The sequence below is a fragment of the Prinia subflava genome, chromosome 3, assembly GCF_021018805.1.
Source record: "Prinia subflava isolate CZ2003 ecotype Zambia chromosome 3, Cam_Psub_1.2, whole genome shotgun sequence".
Taxonomy (NCBI): domain Eukaryota; kingdom Metazoa; phylum Chordata; class Aves; order Passeriformes; family Cisticolidae; genus Prinia; species Prinia subflava.
In genome coordinates, this window is record NC_086249.1 from 58,415,529 (window position 1) to 58,432,288 (window position 16,760).

Below are 16,760 nucleotides of genomic sequence, written 5' to 3' on the forward strand. Positions count from 1 at the left end.
GGTCTAAATAGGACCTAAACTTATTTTTTCTTTTGGAAAAAGGAGAAAAAAACCCTCTGTCAACTGTCAAGCTTTTATATTCCATTTCTGAGAGTGAATTTGGTTTTTCAGAGGCTAAGTTTCACTGCAAGACAACAAAGCTTAAACCTTTACATGCCCATGTTGGTTTTAACAGGAACACAGACAAAGCTCTTGCCTAAAGTCTGGAAAACAACAAAATATTACTCATTTTTAGTTCAAACAATGACTTTCTGCTTCCAAAATTTCAGCCTTCCTTTTTTAAATTTTTTTTTTGGTAAAAAGGTTTCAAAGATGAAATTACTCTTCTGTTGTGTTTGGCAGTACATAGTTTTTAAAGCATGTAAAAGTATCTCAATACCTATATTCTAGCTTTTGCAAAAAAAGATTCCAATAAAAACATTAGAGGGAACATGCAAACAACAGATTGACTCTGCAGAGATTGCTATGAGGCATCTTTGCAAACACAAGGAAGCACAGAAGGAAGGAAACAATGTTTAAATACTTATTTAATGAATATAAGAAAGGATTCCACACAGGCATGGTAAAATGTACACCATGTGGATATGAAAGAGGACAACTGGAGTTGTGCTGTGTTATACTGAGCAATAACCCCTCCCCTCAAGTGTAGCAGAACTTCTGCAACTCACTGCTGTTTCTGTGAAAGAAACCAGGACGCTTTTTCTATCGAACAGAGACAGGTAACAGAATAGGCAACATTTACTTAGAACCAAGCTTGAAACAGTAGGAATTTGAGAAAACTGGTGCACCTTATAAATAACACTGTTTTAAATCACTATCTTCATTAAAATATAAAAAAATCCCCAAGAATTCCTGGCATTATGCTTTTCTAATCAGAACAATATTAAAGGCTACATTTTAAAAACATAACAGGCATTGAAGACATGCAGAAGTCATGCACAGTTCTATAAGAGCAAGTATAAGGAGTCTTGAAAGGTCTTTGAACAACACATTAACTATTATCTTATTCTCATGAGCAAATAACATTTCCTTACTGAGAAACTTCCAAATGTGAAAACCTGGCCATCCATTAAGAGAATAGCTGTGTGGTTGCTCCCAGCAGTAACTTGTGTACTAGGACCTGGTAATGCTTGCACCAAAGTGGGACATCCCCTATATAAAAATAAATTAATTCTATATCAATATATGGTCATGCAACATTTAAAACATACATTAGTATCGTAAGTATTTCAATTGCTGTGAAATATATTCACTAGATTAGCATATTATAGCTAAGAAACATCTTACATAATAAACTAACAGAGGTTTGAAAAACTGCACCAATTATGTTTATGCCCTTCTGTTACAGGGAAACAGATCAAGGATCCTCTCTTCAGTTAAAGTCAGAAATTAGCATAGAATAAGAATTATTAATTTAATACGTAATTCTAGAATTACAGTTGTGTAGATACAATAACATATATATGTGTGTATTTTTGTATGAATACAAAATACATTGCAATGAAATGTAGCAGTAGAATATGTTCTGAGAACTCTACTTAAGCACTTAAAAAACCACTGGAAGCAACCGAAGCCTTATATGGCCGATACTCTAGTACAGTTCCAGAAGCAATACTGCTACAGCACTCTCAAGATCATTGTCTAGGGAATTACAAAAGAAATAAAGGTCTTCTCCTCTCCATCGGCTCCTCTCCCATTAAACTCAGTCTCAATAAAAAATAGACCTCTCCAAGCTATTTTCCGGAGATATGAAAAGGTCTAATCCATTTGTCTCCCAAATATGGACAGACCTAAGAAAATAAACTTTCAACTTCAGTGAAAATGAAGGGAAAAAAAAGATAGCGTGTTCAAGATGCAAAGAAAGAAAACTTGAATTGATGACTTGAAATAGAAAGAGCACAAAAGATAAAAAGTGTGAGACACTAAAATTTTTATTTCAATTCCAACAAAGAGAACAGAAACTTAGAAGACTTTGAATCCCACAATGAATGCCTATCTAGACGTGGTATTTCCTGTGGAGTTAGAAAGAGTGAATTTGAAGAACAAGTTATTCCCACTGAGTTTTGTGGTTGGGAACTGCGCTCAGAGCTATACAGAGGATGACAGCACTACGTGAACTTACTTTCAAACACAGCCTTTCAAAAATAGGCTAATCTAAAATAAGAACAGGTTGATTATACCAGAATAAAAAGAAAAGGCCAGTTACCTAATGATTGTTTAGCAGCTGATGTGCTAAAACATGGTTCATCTCAAAATTCTAATTTTGGCTGAATTGCAGGTAAAATAGAAGTCAAGAAAGTATGAGGAAGGTGAAGCATCGTGTTCAGGAGAAAAAAGGTAGATGGGAAGATATGAACATACAAAAATGTGTAGCAGAGGAATGTAGCACGAAGATAGGCTGATGACCCAAAGAAGGGTGAACATAGGTATACAGAAGTATTCTTTGGTGGCAAATGTAGTTTTCCGTTGGTGACTAGTAGAGATGGAGGGACTGAAGGGCAGAATAAAATCAAGCACAACATAACACACAAATTTAAGCGCTTTTCTTGGTCTATAGGCACATGGATTTGGACATTGCTATGATTATACACAAGTTTAGCAGCACCAATGATGAAATTAAAAAATGCTTTACATTTGCGTCTCATTAATTTTAACGAAACTCAAAAAGGCAATAAATAAAACATAACTAGTAACTAATCCAAAGGCACACCTGTTAAAAGGAAGTATTTTATCATAAAGTTTTTCTTCCTCTCCCTCAAAAGTATAATAGCTGCAACATGGAATTAGCAATCATATGTTTATTTTAAAAAGTAGTGAATATTTCAATATTAATGCTTAAAACTAAGCTATTATCACCATAACTATTTATCTTTTTGTTTTTCCAGTTGAATCTATCAGCAATGTTATATGAATGCTGTGTTTGACAGTCCCTCGGCAACAGCAGAATAAAATCAAATTACCACCTAATGTAGAGAGATGAAATATATTATCCTCTTAAATAGCTTTTTCATTAAGATCACCCAGCTTTTGGAATGCCCAACTACAGTTCATCACTTCATTTAGAAATGAACAGAAAAAAAAAGATACTTAACTACATCATAAAATAAACGTGAATTGCAGAAAACTACTTTTCACTTCATAAAAGGAAGAGGGATTTCAAAAAATACAGTAAGACAGTTTGACTCGTGCACATGGAATTTAAAACCTGTGATACAATTGAGTATTTCCTTATTCCCCTGAAACTCAACATGGGAAAGCTCAGAATAGACACTGAAGAGTCTGACAGACTCTGGCAAGGTTGTAAAAACCGAAGTTTCTCCATTGAATCAAAGAAAACAAGGAGTATTTTTCTGGGATGGAGTGGAAAGACACGCTGGTGGCAAAGTGACAGAATGCCTGGAAAATCACCAAAGACAACCTCAGCTATAGAGAAAGTAATCTGAGATCCTTTGGGAAAAAGCGACAATTTCTGAATAATTGAGCAGATGTACATTCATCAGCTAACTCAGGATCCTGAAGTCGGTCCAGATGCATGCTGTTCACATGGAACTCCTCTTCCATCCCAAAGGCAAAGCATTTCTGAGAGCAGTTGTAGTCGTTGAAAATTCATCATGCATGACCTGTTGGAACAATCGCTGTCCGTGGTGCTTAGGCAGCCACCAGCTGCCTGCCAGGTCCCAAAACATGTCACTGGGGGCAGCTGACCGTGGTGCTGCAAACATGGGTTCACTGCGAGCTGCTGCTGGCCAGTGGGTGAGAGGAAACCAGCAGCAGCTTCTGCCCATTGCAAGCAGAATTGGACAACCTCACTACAGAGAAAATGGATACTTTTATATTTTAGAAGTGACTCCATTTTAGAGGAAATTGGTGAAAAGATGTAAATATGACCTGAACCTCACCACTGGAGTAAAATAATCAGAAAATACACCTAGAAACATAGTTTAACAGAGATGATGGAACACTTTTTCCCCCAGGAGTTTTTAATAGAATATAGTCTCTATTCTTTATCTTCAAGTGGAAACCAGCTGACCATTGAAGGTCTGATCAGTACTGCTTTATATTACTGTTGAACCTTTGGAAGCAAAATCCTATCAAGACTGTATCACTACAGTTGTTCCATTTCTGGAGCTTGACTGTCAGGCCATGATGTACTTGCTAATGGAGTGCTGAAGTCAAGAGTTCATACCAAAAAAATGCAAACAAATTTTGAACAGTAACAGAAAGATCCTGGAGTTTTAACTTCCAGCTTCTTGAGAGAAGCACCAGCAACAAGGAAGCCTTTGCTTACCTGAGCACAATACATGCTATTTTTCACCTAGATACTGCAAAGCATCTCTTGCTTCCACTGAGTTTCTATTCACCAGCATCTAATTCAAGGAGAATATAAGCACAGACTGACAAACCTTTCATGCAGTGAACAGCTCATCAACATCTGCCACTGTAGATGTTACAACAAAAAGTCTACACAAGCTAATTTAATGGATCCAGCTTACTGATAGGGCATGTAATCTATCTCACTCCTACTGAAGTAGAGGAAGAATTTATGATGTTTCCAACATTCTAATTGAGGAGTCCAGAATCCCCTTAATTAAGGATGCCTAAATTCTACTTTTTTTTCTTCTCTCTCTTCTCTCTGTCTCTCTCCCAAAAACACAGTAGAGTATCAGTTCCTGGATTCAGAAGATGATGCTCTTCCTGAGGTCAATACAGGCAATGTGACACACTGCATGACTGACATACCACTGACCTGGCAGGAGCTGGCCATCTGAGCACCACTGCGTCCCAACTGAGGTGGAACTCTGCATAAGGATTCCCTGTTTCCTTCTCTGAATCCCTTACTGTGAGGACAGAAGAGAGATCTCTACTTAAAGCTGGAAAAAGAAGTACATCAATGAAGAAATTATAATTTGAATGATGGTGCTTAATAGCAATATAGTACTATAGCCAGTTCTCATGCATAGGACATATTTCAAATTTCTTCAAGGTTTTTATCAGACACTTTCTAGGGCCTGACATAGAACGACACAAAGGTCTGTGCCAAGTCACTTGCACCTCCTCAGCTTCTACTTCTGGTCAAGCACTATCCTTCAGCACAAGATTTTCCATATTCTCTTTAGGATCTCACTTGGAACTACTACTGCTCTTCATCCAATTTCTATCTAAATAAGCAACAGATGTAGGGTTTATCACCTGAAATACTGACAAATACAGCAGATAGCTCTAAAGCCTTCCAAGAAGCCAAGTGATTTCATCAAAGTTGGAAATAGGTGACATTAAGTTACCAGTACAAATGTCACTGCTGTGTGTACTTCTTCAATCTTTAAGACAGAAACTAGCCTTATTCTAATAGCAACTTCAATTGCTAGTTTAAGCCATTGTTCCTTGGAACAAATACCCAAGAATTTCCAGGAAGGAAAAACAAAGTACTTGTCTGTGATATGATTTTATCAGAGACAGAAACTCAGACTGTATTCATCAGTCTAATGCAAAGTGAGTAGGAGTGTCAGTTCAGAGACTATTATCAGGCAGAGCAGCCAATACCAGGCAATATTTCCAGTATACTTTCTTTCATTCTTCCCTCTCCCCCTTCGGCTTAGTGAATCCAACGCAAGTTTTAAGATGATGAAGATTTCTTCAAGAACTTGACGAAAGAAAGGGTTTTGAAGTCTCCAAAGAGATTAGGAGGATAGATTTCAGTAATTTTCACCTGACTACTACAAGAGAAATGAGAGAACTGAAGACAGGTCATGGATGCTCCACTCTGTATGCCTTTTACATAAGGATACTGAGCATTACTGGACACACACGAAGTCTGAAAGATTCCTACTATATAAACCCTCATCATGTGCATTACATGGCATATGTACTTGTTCAAAGACCTAAATCACATTTCTTTTCATGGCAGGACAATGTTTTTTGATTTACTTTAATGAATAGCTGAGATACTAAGGGTAAGATTGAGCTTCACATTAAAGTAATCTATATTTGACTATCTATGCTCTCACTGTAGTCAATGGAGACCAAGTTTACAGAGCTACTAAGCAAAGCTACAGCATGAAAGCAGTGTCTGGTTAGTGGATTACCTCTCCAGGCTCTGTTGACTTCTCTGTTTCCATTGACCAAAGTGAAAGCATACATCACTCTTCTGCCAACACCCAAAACAAGTGACTACAAAATGCAGCTGACACCAAAGCTTAGGGACTTCATTTGGGAGATAACTGATGAGCAAAATATATCATAACTGAACTGAGATTAACTCAGAGCATAGTGCTAGTAACACCAAGGTTGTGGGTTTGATCTCCATACAGGCCATTCATTTAGGAGTTGGATGCAATGATCCTTGTGGGTCCCTGCCAACTCAGAATATTCTGTGATTCTGTGAATATTCTGTAAACTCTTATCAATGATTTAACAGGAACAGGTTTATCTGTGTTTACAATAACATACTATTTTAATTATTGCATACATAGTATGTTACAGAAAAAAATGAAATCTTAATGAAACTTCAATGTAATTCTCATATATTCAGGAAGAATTAGAGAGACAGAAGTCTTTTAAACACTTATCAAAGCAATGCCAATAACTGTGCACAGAAGCTTTCATGTATTAATACAGAACAAGAACACTGTTACTGTATCTATATTCAGGGGCTTATGGGGAATAAGTGCACAAGACCTTTTTAATTTTATTTGGTTTATATTTGAATTTTCACACTTGCTAGCAACAGAGAATCAGAAATTCAGCCATTTCTTATGCAGCAGTACAGCAATACACAATCACATCCTTTTATTACCAGCCTACCTGGAATTAACATCACCGTGTCCAAGCTGACCATGCTGCCCATATCCAAATGTGTAAACATCACCATTCTCCATCAAAACCACTGAAAAACAACAAAATATTTTTCCAGCATACACACATGACATGGCACTGTGCCAGTGCTGGTCACCCTTCTCAGAAGCAGTTAACGATTCCTAAGAGATCCAGACTAGATTCCACAACCCATCACAACTAACACTTCGATGCAGGAGCACAGCTCTGCTGTGCAGATGTTTTAAACTGACTCCGAAACTGCTTACAAGCTCTGATGTAACTCAATACGCAATACTTATAGTCCTTTTCACTACTGAAGGACAGTGAACTGCCTTTCAGTGCTGGAATCAGGGAGGTGACGTGGGTGGTTATCTTACTTTGGAGCATGTAATGAAATGGCACGGAATGTGTCAGGGAAGGTTTAGGCTGGATATTAAGAAAAGGTTCTTCACCCAGAGGGTGGCTGGACACTGCAATAAGCTCCCCAGGGATGTGGTCACAGAAGCCTGACAGAATTCAGGAAGTGTTTGGACAACACTCCCAGGCACATGCTGTGATTCTTCAAGATGGTTCTGCGCAGGACCAGGAGTTGGCCTTTATGATCCAACTCCTATGATTATGGGTCCCTTTTATGTGAAGATACTCTATGTTTCTATGGCAGTGTAGTAGGCTACAAAATGACCCTGCCACGTTTTCAACTTTTAGCACTTCTCTATACATCCATATTAAAAACTGAACAAAGCAGTGAGGACACATTTGACAACTTAAAAAAAACCCCTCTACTATAGACTTTCTTAATTAACACTGAGTTGTTCTTACCTGAATGGTGAAATCCGCAACTGACTTGTACAGCTCGCAGTTCACAGTCAAAGCGGACAGCCCCTGGTGGGTATGTAGTGATTTTGCTGGCATCCTTCTCACCTCTTTCTCCACTTCCATCTACAAACAAAAGTTACAATTATATCCTACACATTCTGATAAAGTTATATTAGAAGAATGTTAGATACAAGTTAGATTAGATACAAGATAATAGTTATATTAGAACAAGAATAGTAAATAACTCCCCATTCTACCACTTGTAAGGTAGAAGACAGAACTCACAGAGTAGCAAAAGAGACAGCTCAAAGTGTGGCATCAAAGCATCAAAGCAGATGTGGAAGATGACAGAAACTCTATTTTTAACCAGTTTACTATAAAGGCAGGCATTGGAAAATATCCTCTACAGCACAAACTTCCCAAAGTGCAGACAGAAAGAACCAGCAAAACAGAAAATTCAAACTTCAAAAGCTTTGCTTAACAGCCATCACTTTCATTCTTAATAAGGTAGCATAATTAAGTAGGCAGCACTGCAGTTAAACTCCACAGGCTAGTTTTCCTGGTCTACATTTTCCAATTACTACTCTTTAAGGAGTTTACTTAAACTTAAGACTTTACTTAAGACTCCAATTCAGCCACAGAGCCCCTGTTTTAAGTAGCTGACAATTACTTACACAGCTCATTTCTAACAAAGCAGACAACTCACCCATCTTCTCCTGTCTGCTTCCATGCATTTTTAGACAACACTTCTGTGATTTCCTTTAGTAAACATCTATGTGTTTAGTATATGAAGCACAATACTGGTTCCTAAAGTCAAACTGCCTCCACATTGGACAAAAGCACTGAAGTGCAATGTGTTATTCCAAAATTTCCTTCAAGCTACCATTCTTCTTCAGAAATCAGAATGTTTCTATCACCTAATAAACTTTAGTCACACACTATCTAGCATATAGAAATGACAGAAATACATGAAGCAAAATATAACTGCACATCGAAGACTGCACATTCTTTCTGTGACAATGCTGGGTACTGCTCTATTAACAAACCTCATACAAAGGGAAACAACTGCTGCTCAAAGAGTTCAAGGTGTTGTTAATTTAGATCTATACCTAGAATTTCTAAGTGTTTTCCTGCATAATCATCGGTGGAAGTTTGAACTTCAAGACTTCATTATTCCCTGTGGGAAGCACAGCAATTACAGACTTACAAGTTTTTTTAAATATAATTCTGCTTTTATACATATTACTCAAAATTTTCTTTTTATTGTAGAGAAACTGCTGATACAGTAAAATCATTTCACACATTTGCTACATGCAAATTAAAGATCAAAAAAATCATACTGTTCTAAGAATTTTCTAAAAAGCTATTTCCTAGTGATTTGAGTATAGAAATTACATGAATCTGCATGTAGTTCACATCTGTAAAGGAACAGTGCATGTAGGTACTAATATTTTTGAAGAATTGGGTTTAAAAGCACAGGTAAAGTATCCCTTTGAAGCATGCACTACATGCTGGATATATGTGAAATGGAGACATGGTTTAAAAAACCCATCTCTCAGAACTGCTATGGGATTTTTGAGCTTGTGTACTACCAGATTGCACACAAATTAGAAGAAATGTCTCTGAAGGTCTGGTGTGCAGCTTTTTTTTTTTTTTGCATTGATAACAAAAGCAAATATAAGGAAACAGAATCATCATTTACCAACAATAACCCCTCAAAATTACAGTTTTCCTCTTAGTCCTGTAATTCTGCCTTAAGCAGCTCACAGTATTTTAGTTAAGTTTTACTACTTCTCAAATACAGTACCTTTGAACTTTTTATGCCTACTTTTGCATTAAACTCTATATGCCAAAGTAATCAAGAGGTGGTTCTAACAGCTGATATTGCCCCCAGAAATATTTATTCAGCAAGCTTACTGCTTTCCAATTTCATACAAGTTTTTCAGACAGGAGCAGAAAAATAGCTGATTATTCCAGAAGTCTACCTGTGGCCCCTCCTCCCTCAGATCCTGCTGAATAATGAAAAATATGAGCTCTTCCATTGTGTAAATGCTCCTGAATAATCATCTGTCAGAAATACACATATCCAGTAAGAAGGTGTCATGACTGCATGCACCTCCAATGAAACACACTGGGCATACAGCAACCAAGTCATGTAGGCAGCAGTCACATTAGCAAAAGGTAGCAGCAAGTGTCTTCTGGTCACATAACTGCAGCAGATCAAGTGATCTGCAGAAACTTAAAGAGCCACTTGTGCACTTTCTGCCTTATTGTAAGAAAAACATCCTGCTCTAAAGGGTTTCAAAAGCTACTAACAAAAAGGTGGGGATTGCTGTTTTCTCCGCTGATAAATATACAATGCTACCTTTAAATAAAACCTGATTCTAGATGTACCCTCATTTTCTCCAAAGGTGTAAATGAATGCATAACACTGTACTCCCCTTGAGGAAACACTAAATATTAGTCTGCAGGATGTGGAGAACAAATACCTTCACACAAAACAAGTCTTGCAAATACTTATCTGAGAAATACATTTATTTTACAAGATAAAATTTTGCCAAGTTGGTGTTTTCAATTTCCAAAGCTAATTTCTCAAAGCTCTAAGAAGACAGGAACAGAAGAAACTGTCTTTCATACATATCTTATTTTGCTCAAGTGTGAAATTTTTTTAAGTGAAAATGGAATTCCTCTCAGCCTCCTTTGCATGGTTAGTAACTGTCTCAAGTTTTGGATGGTTTGGATCTTCAAAACTTGATAAGCACTTGATAATTTATGTGTGGTTAAGTACAAAACCCTTGCAACTAAAACAGCTAGTCTTTTGGAAAAGCCTTTTGACCAAAATATATAAAGCCAAATAGAATATCATTACTTTTAGAGTAATACTTTGGGACTACAGTGCTGATTTATTACTCCATCACATGGCCAATAATTACCATATTTTTCCAGCAACACTGCTAGGAGAACTTACATTTTGAGATAAGGCAAACAAACTGGGTCATCCTCTTCCCTTCCAATACTTCCAAAACAATTTAAAAAAATGTAATTCAAAGATGGGTGCTGAGAGCTTAATTGCATGTCTCAAGGAACAACTGTAACCAAGGAGATACACATTTGTTTTCCTTCAAACAATTGTGCACCTTATCATTTCATTAAAACTAGTTCCTGAAAGGGGATAATAAAAAGCCTACTGAAGCAATGACTCTTCTTGTTGGACGCATGGAACCTTTAAGGAGAGCAGGTTAGTACCTCCAGTGTTATCCAACTACAGCACCACTGAACAAACTTTGACTTCATCTCTCTGAGAGAGAAGAAAGCCCCAAGGAAAAGCTGTGAAGAACTTCCTGCTGTCAACACTGAGGGGTGTGCTCCACGAACAACTTCACAATGATGGGTTTTCACCTCTGATATCTCAAAGTTGGGGAAGGAAAGAAAGAGAACTGCAAATACAACCAACCAATCCTTACTACCACTCAGAAAATTCTTAACTCCTGAAAACAATTTTCCTCCTCCATTAAACATGCTTAGAAGTTCTCTTGGCTCATATTGCTGCCACAAAAACCACTGCTTTCTAGGGACAAAGGAAAAGCTAATTCAGTCCCAATACCAAGTGAAGTAATAAGCCTTAAATGAGACTTCCTCTGGCAAAAAACCCAAACACAGCATTATTAAAAAATAATATTGTGGACCCTTGCTTGGCCCAGACCAGAGTAAAAGCATTTTGGTAGTGCTCCCCAGCAGTAAGGGTGGTGATACTCTATTTCTCACTTACCATCTATCTTTGGAAGAGAAAAAAAGCACTTCTAAAAATGTTAAATACATGTCTTCTCCCCACAGATGAAAAACTTTAATGGAACATGACCATACAGTAAAAATTGTTACAATAACAGTCTCTTCAGACCACATCATTTGCCAACAAATTTTTGTTCTGCTCAGCAGCAATTACCCAAATAAAACATGTTGGTCAAGTTACTGGTTAGTTTCTGTGACTATATACAACATCACTTGAACAAATCAGCCTGTGCCTGCAGCTTCTTGGCTGTCTACTCCAGGCTGCAGCTGAAATATCTGTAACTAGTTTTATTGCTACAGTGCAGGAGTAAGAGAAATATACTCTGATTGTGAAAATCATTCATCCTATGGGGGCAGCAAAAAAAGTCAGTCTGTTAGATGCTTGAGAAGTTGCTATGGAGCTTACTCGAGCTTATAGGTGAAATACAATATGCAGAATCATACAAGTTCATAACAAGTACAATGAAGTGATAAAAAATTCATGTTCTAATTATCAAGTCTTAGATGAAGGTTTTTCATTGTCAGCTGTCTCACTCCAATGACTGCTTCAAACTACTCTGCCATTCACATGGCATCTTAGACAACTAAAAAGTTTAAAAGCAAATTCCAATTAAGCTTTCTTGAACATCTGGTAATTTTCTCTTAGTGTCTGCAACATGGTTGACCTGTATCTTCTTCCATCCATGCAGGTTCAGCTCCGTCAAGTCTTTGTCTTTTTCAGGGTATTTGTTTCACGTTTCTTCGAACATTTACCACTATTTACAAATACAGGAAAGAAGTGGCATTCAAATTGCTGAATCTTAGCTAACCCAAGGAGCTTACTTCATTTTAAATTGCTACTCAGTTCATTTCTGCAGTTGAGAAAATTTTACAGACTTCCATTGATCTTTTTTACTCAGATCCTCAGTTATGGGAATCTACAGGGACTGGAGATGTAGACTGGAAACTCACTACCTCATTAAAAAACGAGGATGAAGCACAAGCTCATTTTTCTTCTTAGTGTCAAATCACTCCATGAATATAAAAAATGTCATACCTAATCATTTCTATTTATAATTGTGGAAGACAAATCAGGAAGACTAGGCTTAATTATGTAGTTTTTTTGTAGTAACAAGGATTTGATATGCTGACCCTATAAATGTGAAAAAAGTAAATGATAATGGCAAGATTTCTACAAAAACAGCTGTTTCAATGAAATTGGGAGTTTTCAACTGGACAATCAAATAGAGGAATTCCACAAGTGACAGACTGGTAGATTATTATAAAAAAAATTCCTTCCTCTGAGGGTGATGAAGCACTGGAACAGGTTGGCCAGAGAAATCAAGGATGTCCCACCACCCCAAGTGTTCCAGGCCAGGATGGATGTGGCTTTGAGCAACCTAACCTAGTGGAGTGTGTCCGGGTCCATGTCAGGGGGTTGGGACTGGATGATCTTTAAGGTACGTTCCAACCCAAACCATTCCCCATGGTTTGACAATATGTGCAAGTACGTATCAAATACACTTTTTACATTAGACGTAATTGTCTGAACAAGGAAGCTGTCCACATTCAAGTTTCAATATCATTATCAACAGAAGTTCTGCAGCTGCAAGCAGAGAAGTGGCAACAGGTGGTACCAGCAAGCTTAGTACTGGCCTTATCAGTACTACCAGCGGAACTAAATGTTCCTTGCCCAAGGATCTTGATGGTCTGCTTGGTGCGAAGACAACTACTATAGCAGAAATATTTGAAGGAAGACAGTTTGGAAAGCATCATGTCCAAAAATAAAACAAATGCTGATTTCAGTGTGATAATGTCCTTTTATCTCTGCTCTATTACAGCTTTTACATACTGCCTTAAGAAGAGAGGCCTACCTTCTAAGACAAGAAATATACATTATCTTTTTCACAGTTCCCACCTTGTCTTTTACTTGGATAACAATCCATTTCAGCAGTTTTCCTTTTTCCCCAGGAATCTCTTTGAGAAGGTTAAGGGGTATTTCTAGTTCCTAGTGGAATTTTTGGCTGTCTTTTAAAAGCAATCTTCTGAGGTAAAGAAGGGTCAAAAGTCTACTTGAAAACTTCCTTATCTTTTTAGTGTAAGACACAAAAAACTAAAATAAACTGAGTACTTCCTACCATATAGCCTTCCTTAAAGAAAAAGAAATGTTCAGTGCTACAGGGCATATCTGAGAAAAATCTTCTAGCACAACCCCAAGAGGCAACATAAGCCTAAAACTGACATTAATGAATATACCTCTGGTAAGGAGATAATTGATCTGAAGTCAGTTCCAATGTCTAACACATGCCAAAAAAGCACTGATGTAGGTGAGACAAGCATACTCCTTTTATGCACTTGCCTGTGGAGTCAAGGGTTTGCAGTAAAACAAGCAGTAGCACCCAGCTCAAGAATAATGGTCACCAGCAAACTGTCACTCACGTAACACTGAAATTCAGTATGTTCTCATTCAGCATGCAATCCCTCCAGTGAGATTATGATAGGTTATTCTACTTAATCCATCAAGACTGAAAGCTCAGACAATGTGCATTCCAAAAAGACAGAATGTTATGCAGATTCAAAGATCAAATTTTACTTTCATTTCCATAAAATAACTTAAGATGATTTTACAATCCAGTATGTTTGTAACTCAGTAAGCCTATCATCCACACACTGTAATTTTATCCCATAAGGCTTCAAACTGACATATAGTTTGTTTGCATACATGCCAAATACAATCAGTAACTTGCAGTAATGCAACTGAAATGCCATACTAACACTTTTAATATTTAGCTATTCTGAAGAAACTAGTCGAAGTATTCTGGTTCACCATTTTAGGAGCTTCCTACTTACTTTGATCAGGCCTTTAACCTCCATTTTACATATTTATCTTTTATATATAAATAAGGTATGTACAGACACATCAGCACACAGATATGTGCGATCTACGATCCGACTTGAGACACTCAGCTTCAATAAGTTCAGTTGAAATATTTAGTAATACACTACCACTTTCTAAGAAACATATGTCACTTATATCTGAACAAATGACACAGTTAGAAATTGAAGACATAATGAACTGGCTTGCCAGACATACAAAAATGTCTGAAATATCAAGACATGTTCATACTTATACTCTGCAAAAAACATTTAACTCAAGAATATTGCAGAGAAAAACACATCTTTTAATTTGCACTCTCCCCAAAGTTAGCAAGAAGTAATGTTTACATTATTTCAAATATTTCACTCCTAAAAAGGGCTTGTAGAAAGATAATATAGCTATGAAAAGATTTATGTCAAAATTAACAAGCCTGGAACTGATATGTTCAAGTAACCACCCCAAATAGACAACAAAGGATAAAAAAAGCCAACACAAATGCAGTGCGACAGTCTTGAGTCACTCTAACATGTAAAGTTTCCTACAGTGAAAACAAAGAACATCAAGAATGAGACAGCATTAGAAATGAGAGAAGATACTCAGAAAGACAATGCATATTTCACAAAAGAAAGGGGAAAGAAAAACAAAGATGATGCAGACTAATGAACACTTACTGTTCTAAAGAAAGGTCAACATTTAAATGCATTTTCTTTCTCCTCAGGTAACAAGATACTAACAGGAGGAAAGGCAGAACTCGTTTTGTGCAGTTCTTTGAAAAGACAGATGCAGCATCTGGAAGAAGTGACTGGGAGGCTGGGCTTATTTCCACCCTTGTCAATAAGGAAGACCAAATACCTTTGTGCTTGTCCCGTTTATGCTTTAGCGGTGCTGGAGAGAGTCTGATTCTGGCTAGAGCCTGTTCTCGATGGTTCATAAAAATAGGACCAGGAATTACAAGGGGGCCTGAGGAGAAACATTTTGCACATGCATAGGAAAGCTCACAAAATGGAAACAGTGTTTTAAACAAAATTCAAATTAAAAGCAATGAAAAAACAAAAATAATAACAATTATAATCTTGTTTTCTTAAATTCAGAAGAGCTTAAAATACAAGAAAGTTGCCATTTCTTGCTAACTTGTGCAAAAAGCCAATAAATATCCCATAGTGATAATTTTACCTGAATTTCTAAGTATGCAACCATACTGCAAGCAATAGAAATACAACATACTGACACTAGAGTAAAATTTGAAAGTGAATATCCGTTATTGTCTTTGAAACATAAAAAGAATAATTATCTTGCCTTACATCCTACAACATTCAAAATACTGATTTGGAACAAGATCAATGCTAAATTTAAAAACTACCACCATAAACTATTTTGCAATTACTATATTTAAGATGCAATGTTATAGCTTTTAAAGAAAAAGTTGCACATTTCATGAAGAAAGTTATTCAAATCATATGACTCTTTTCTCATCTACTTAATTTTGAAATCCGTTTAAAAAATGTTTTTCCATCCATTGAAAGGTCTTCAAGAAAAGATTTGATTTAAAGAAAGCAATGATACATGTATCTAAATTTTTTCCAGATTGCTTTTTCATTTTAAAAATCTAGACTTAGGCAGTGAGGTACTACACTTAATTAAGGCTGAGTATAAGCAGGTCATGGACAAGCAATTTGTTTCTTAAATCTGCATTTCTCCTGTTTTATAGGTAAAGCATGCCACCAAGAATTTTTTGGACATGTCCTTTCAGAAGTCTCACATTCAACATAAAACATGAATCAGAAGCAACTAATTCTGCCAAGTGACACTCAGTTCCACAGGTTCCCAAATCCAGCCCTTCCAGGAACAGTAAACAAAAGCACCCCCAAGCAGGCTGTTGTGTAACAAAACGCTTATGTGAAACTGAATACAAATATTCCTCCTTCTTCTGCAAATTCATTGAAACTCTCATTCCTTAGCTGTACTTTATTAACAACACAATGTAGGTTAACTTTTCATAAATGCCCACTGCCTGAGGTTTTCTGCTCAGTTTTAGACCATCACCTCTTTCACTAATACTAAGCAGCATGGATAGGTATTTAAGTGGAAGTTAGGCTGAATCTATGTAGCTTTAGAACCTTCAGATAAAGAAACTGTCTCCATACAGAGAAGCTCCCAAATTTTAGCATTTACTTGAAAAACAAAAAAAAAAAGTTTTAAAAATACACTACTGTCTATCCCCCTAGCTTAGAGGCTCAAACGTATTAGATAATATAATGGTCCTAAACTTCCTCAGTCATGTTTGTTTCTGCACACAGCACAGATTTTTTGGGTTTGTTCTACTGTTTTTATTTGGACCCTCTTTATTCCAGAATAGACCCTCTTGCTAATTCAGAGCTCCTCCTAATCAGGGATCATAATTTGCTTTTGATTTACCTGCATCTTGCAGATTCTTCCTTCAGTTGTCCTGCTATTGTGCTTCCCCCCTTTCACAGTCTCCCCTGAA

At 36.8% G+C, this 16,760-nt stretch overlaps 1 protein-coding gene across 14 annotated transcripts in view; it reads right to left on the reverse strand.

The window, feature by feature from the left end:
* Positions 1–16,760, reverse strand: part of MYCBP2 (MYC binding protein 2) — a 174,111-nt gene that overhangs the window by 97,144 nt on the left and 60,207 nt on the right. For 13 of the 14 annotated variants that reach the window (XM_063392260.1, XM_063392266.1, XM_063392253.1 and 10 more), the window contains exons 18-21: positions 15,128–15,235; positions 7,633–7,752; positions 6,802–6,883; positions 1,035–1,152 (exon numbers count right to left, since the gene is read on the reverse strand). In XM_063392260.1, the coding sequence (XP_063248330.1) occupies positions 1,035–1,152; positions 6,802–6,883; positions 7,633–7,752; positions 15,128–15,235 (428 nt within the window). The remainder of the gene's footprint in view (positions 1–1,034; positions 1,153–6,801; positions 6,884–7,632; positions 7,753–15,127; positions 15,236–16,760) is intronic. The other variant, XM_063392256.1, reaches the window with a different exon arrangement.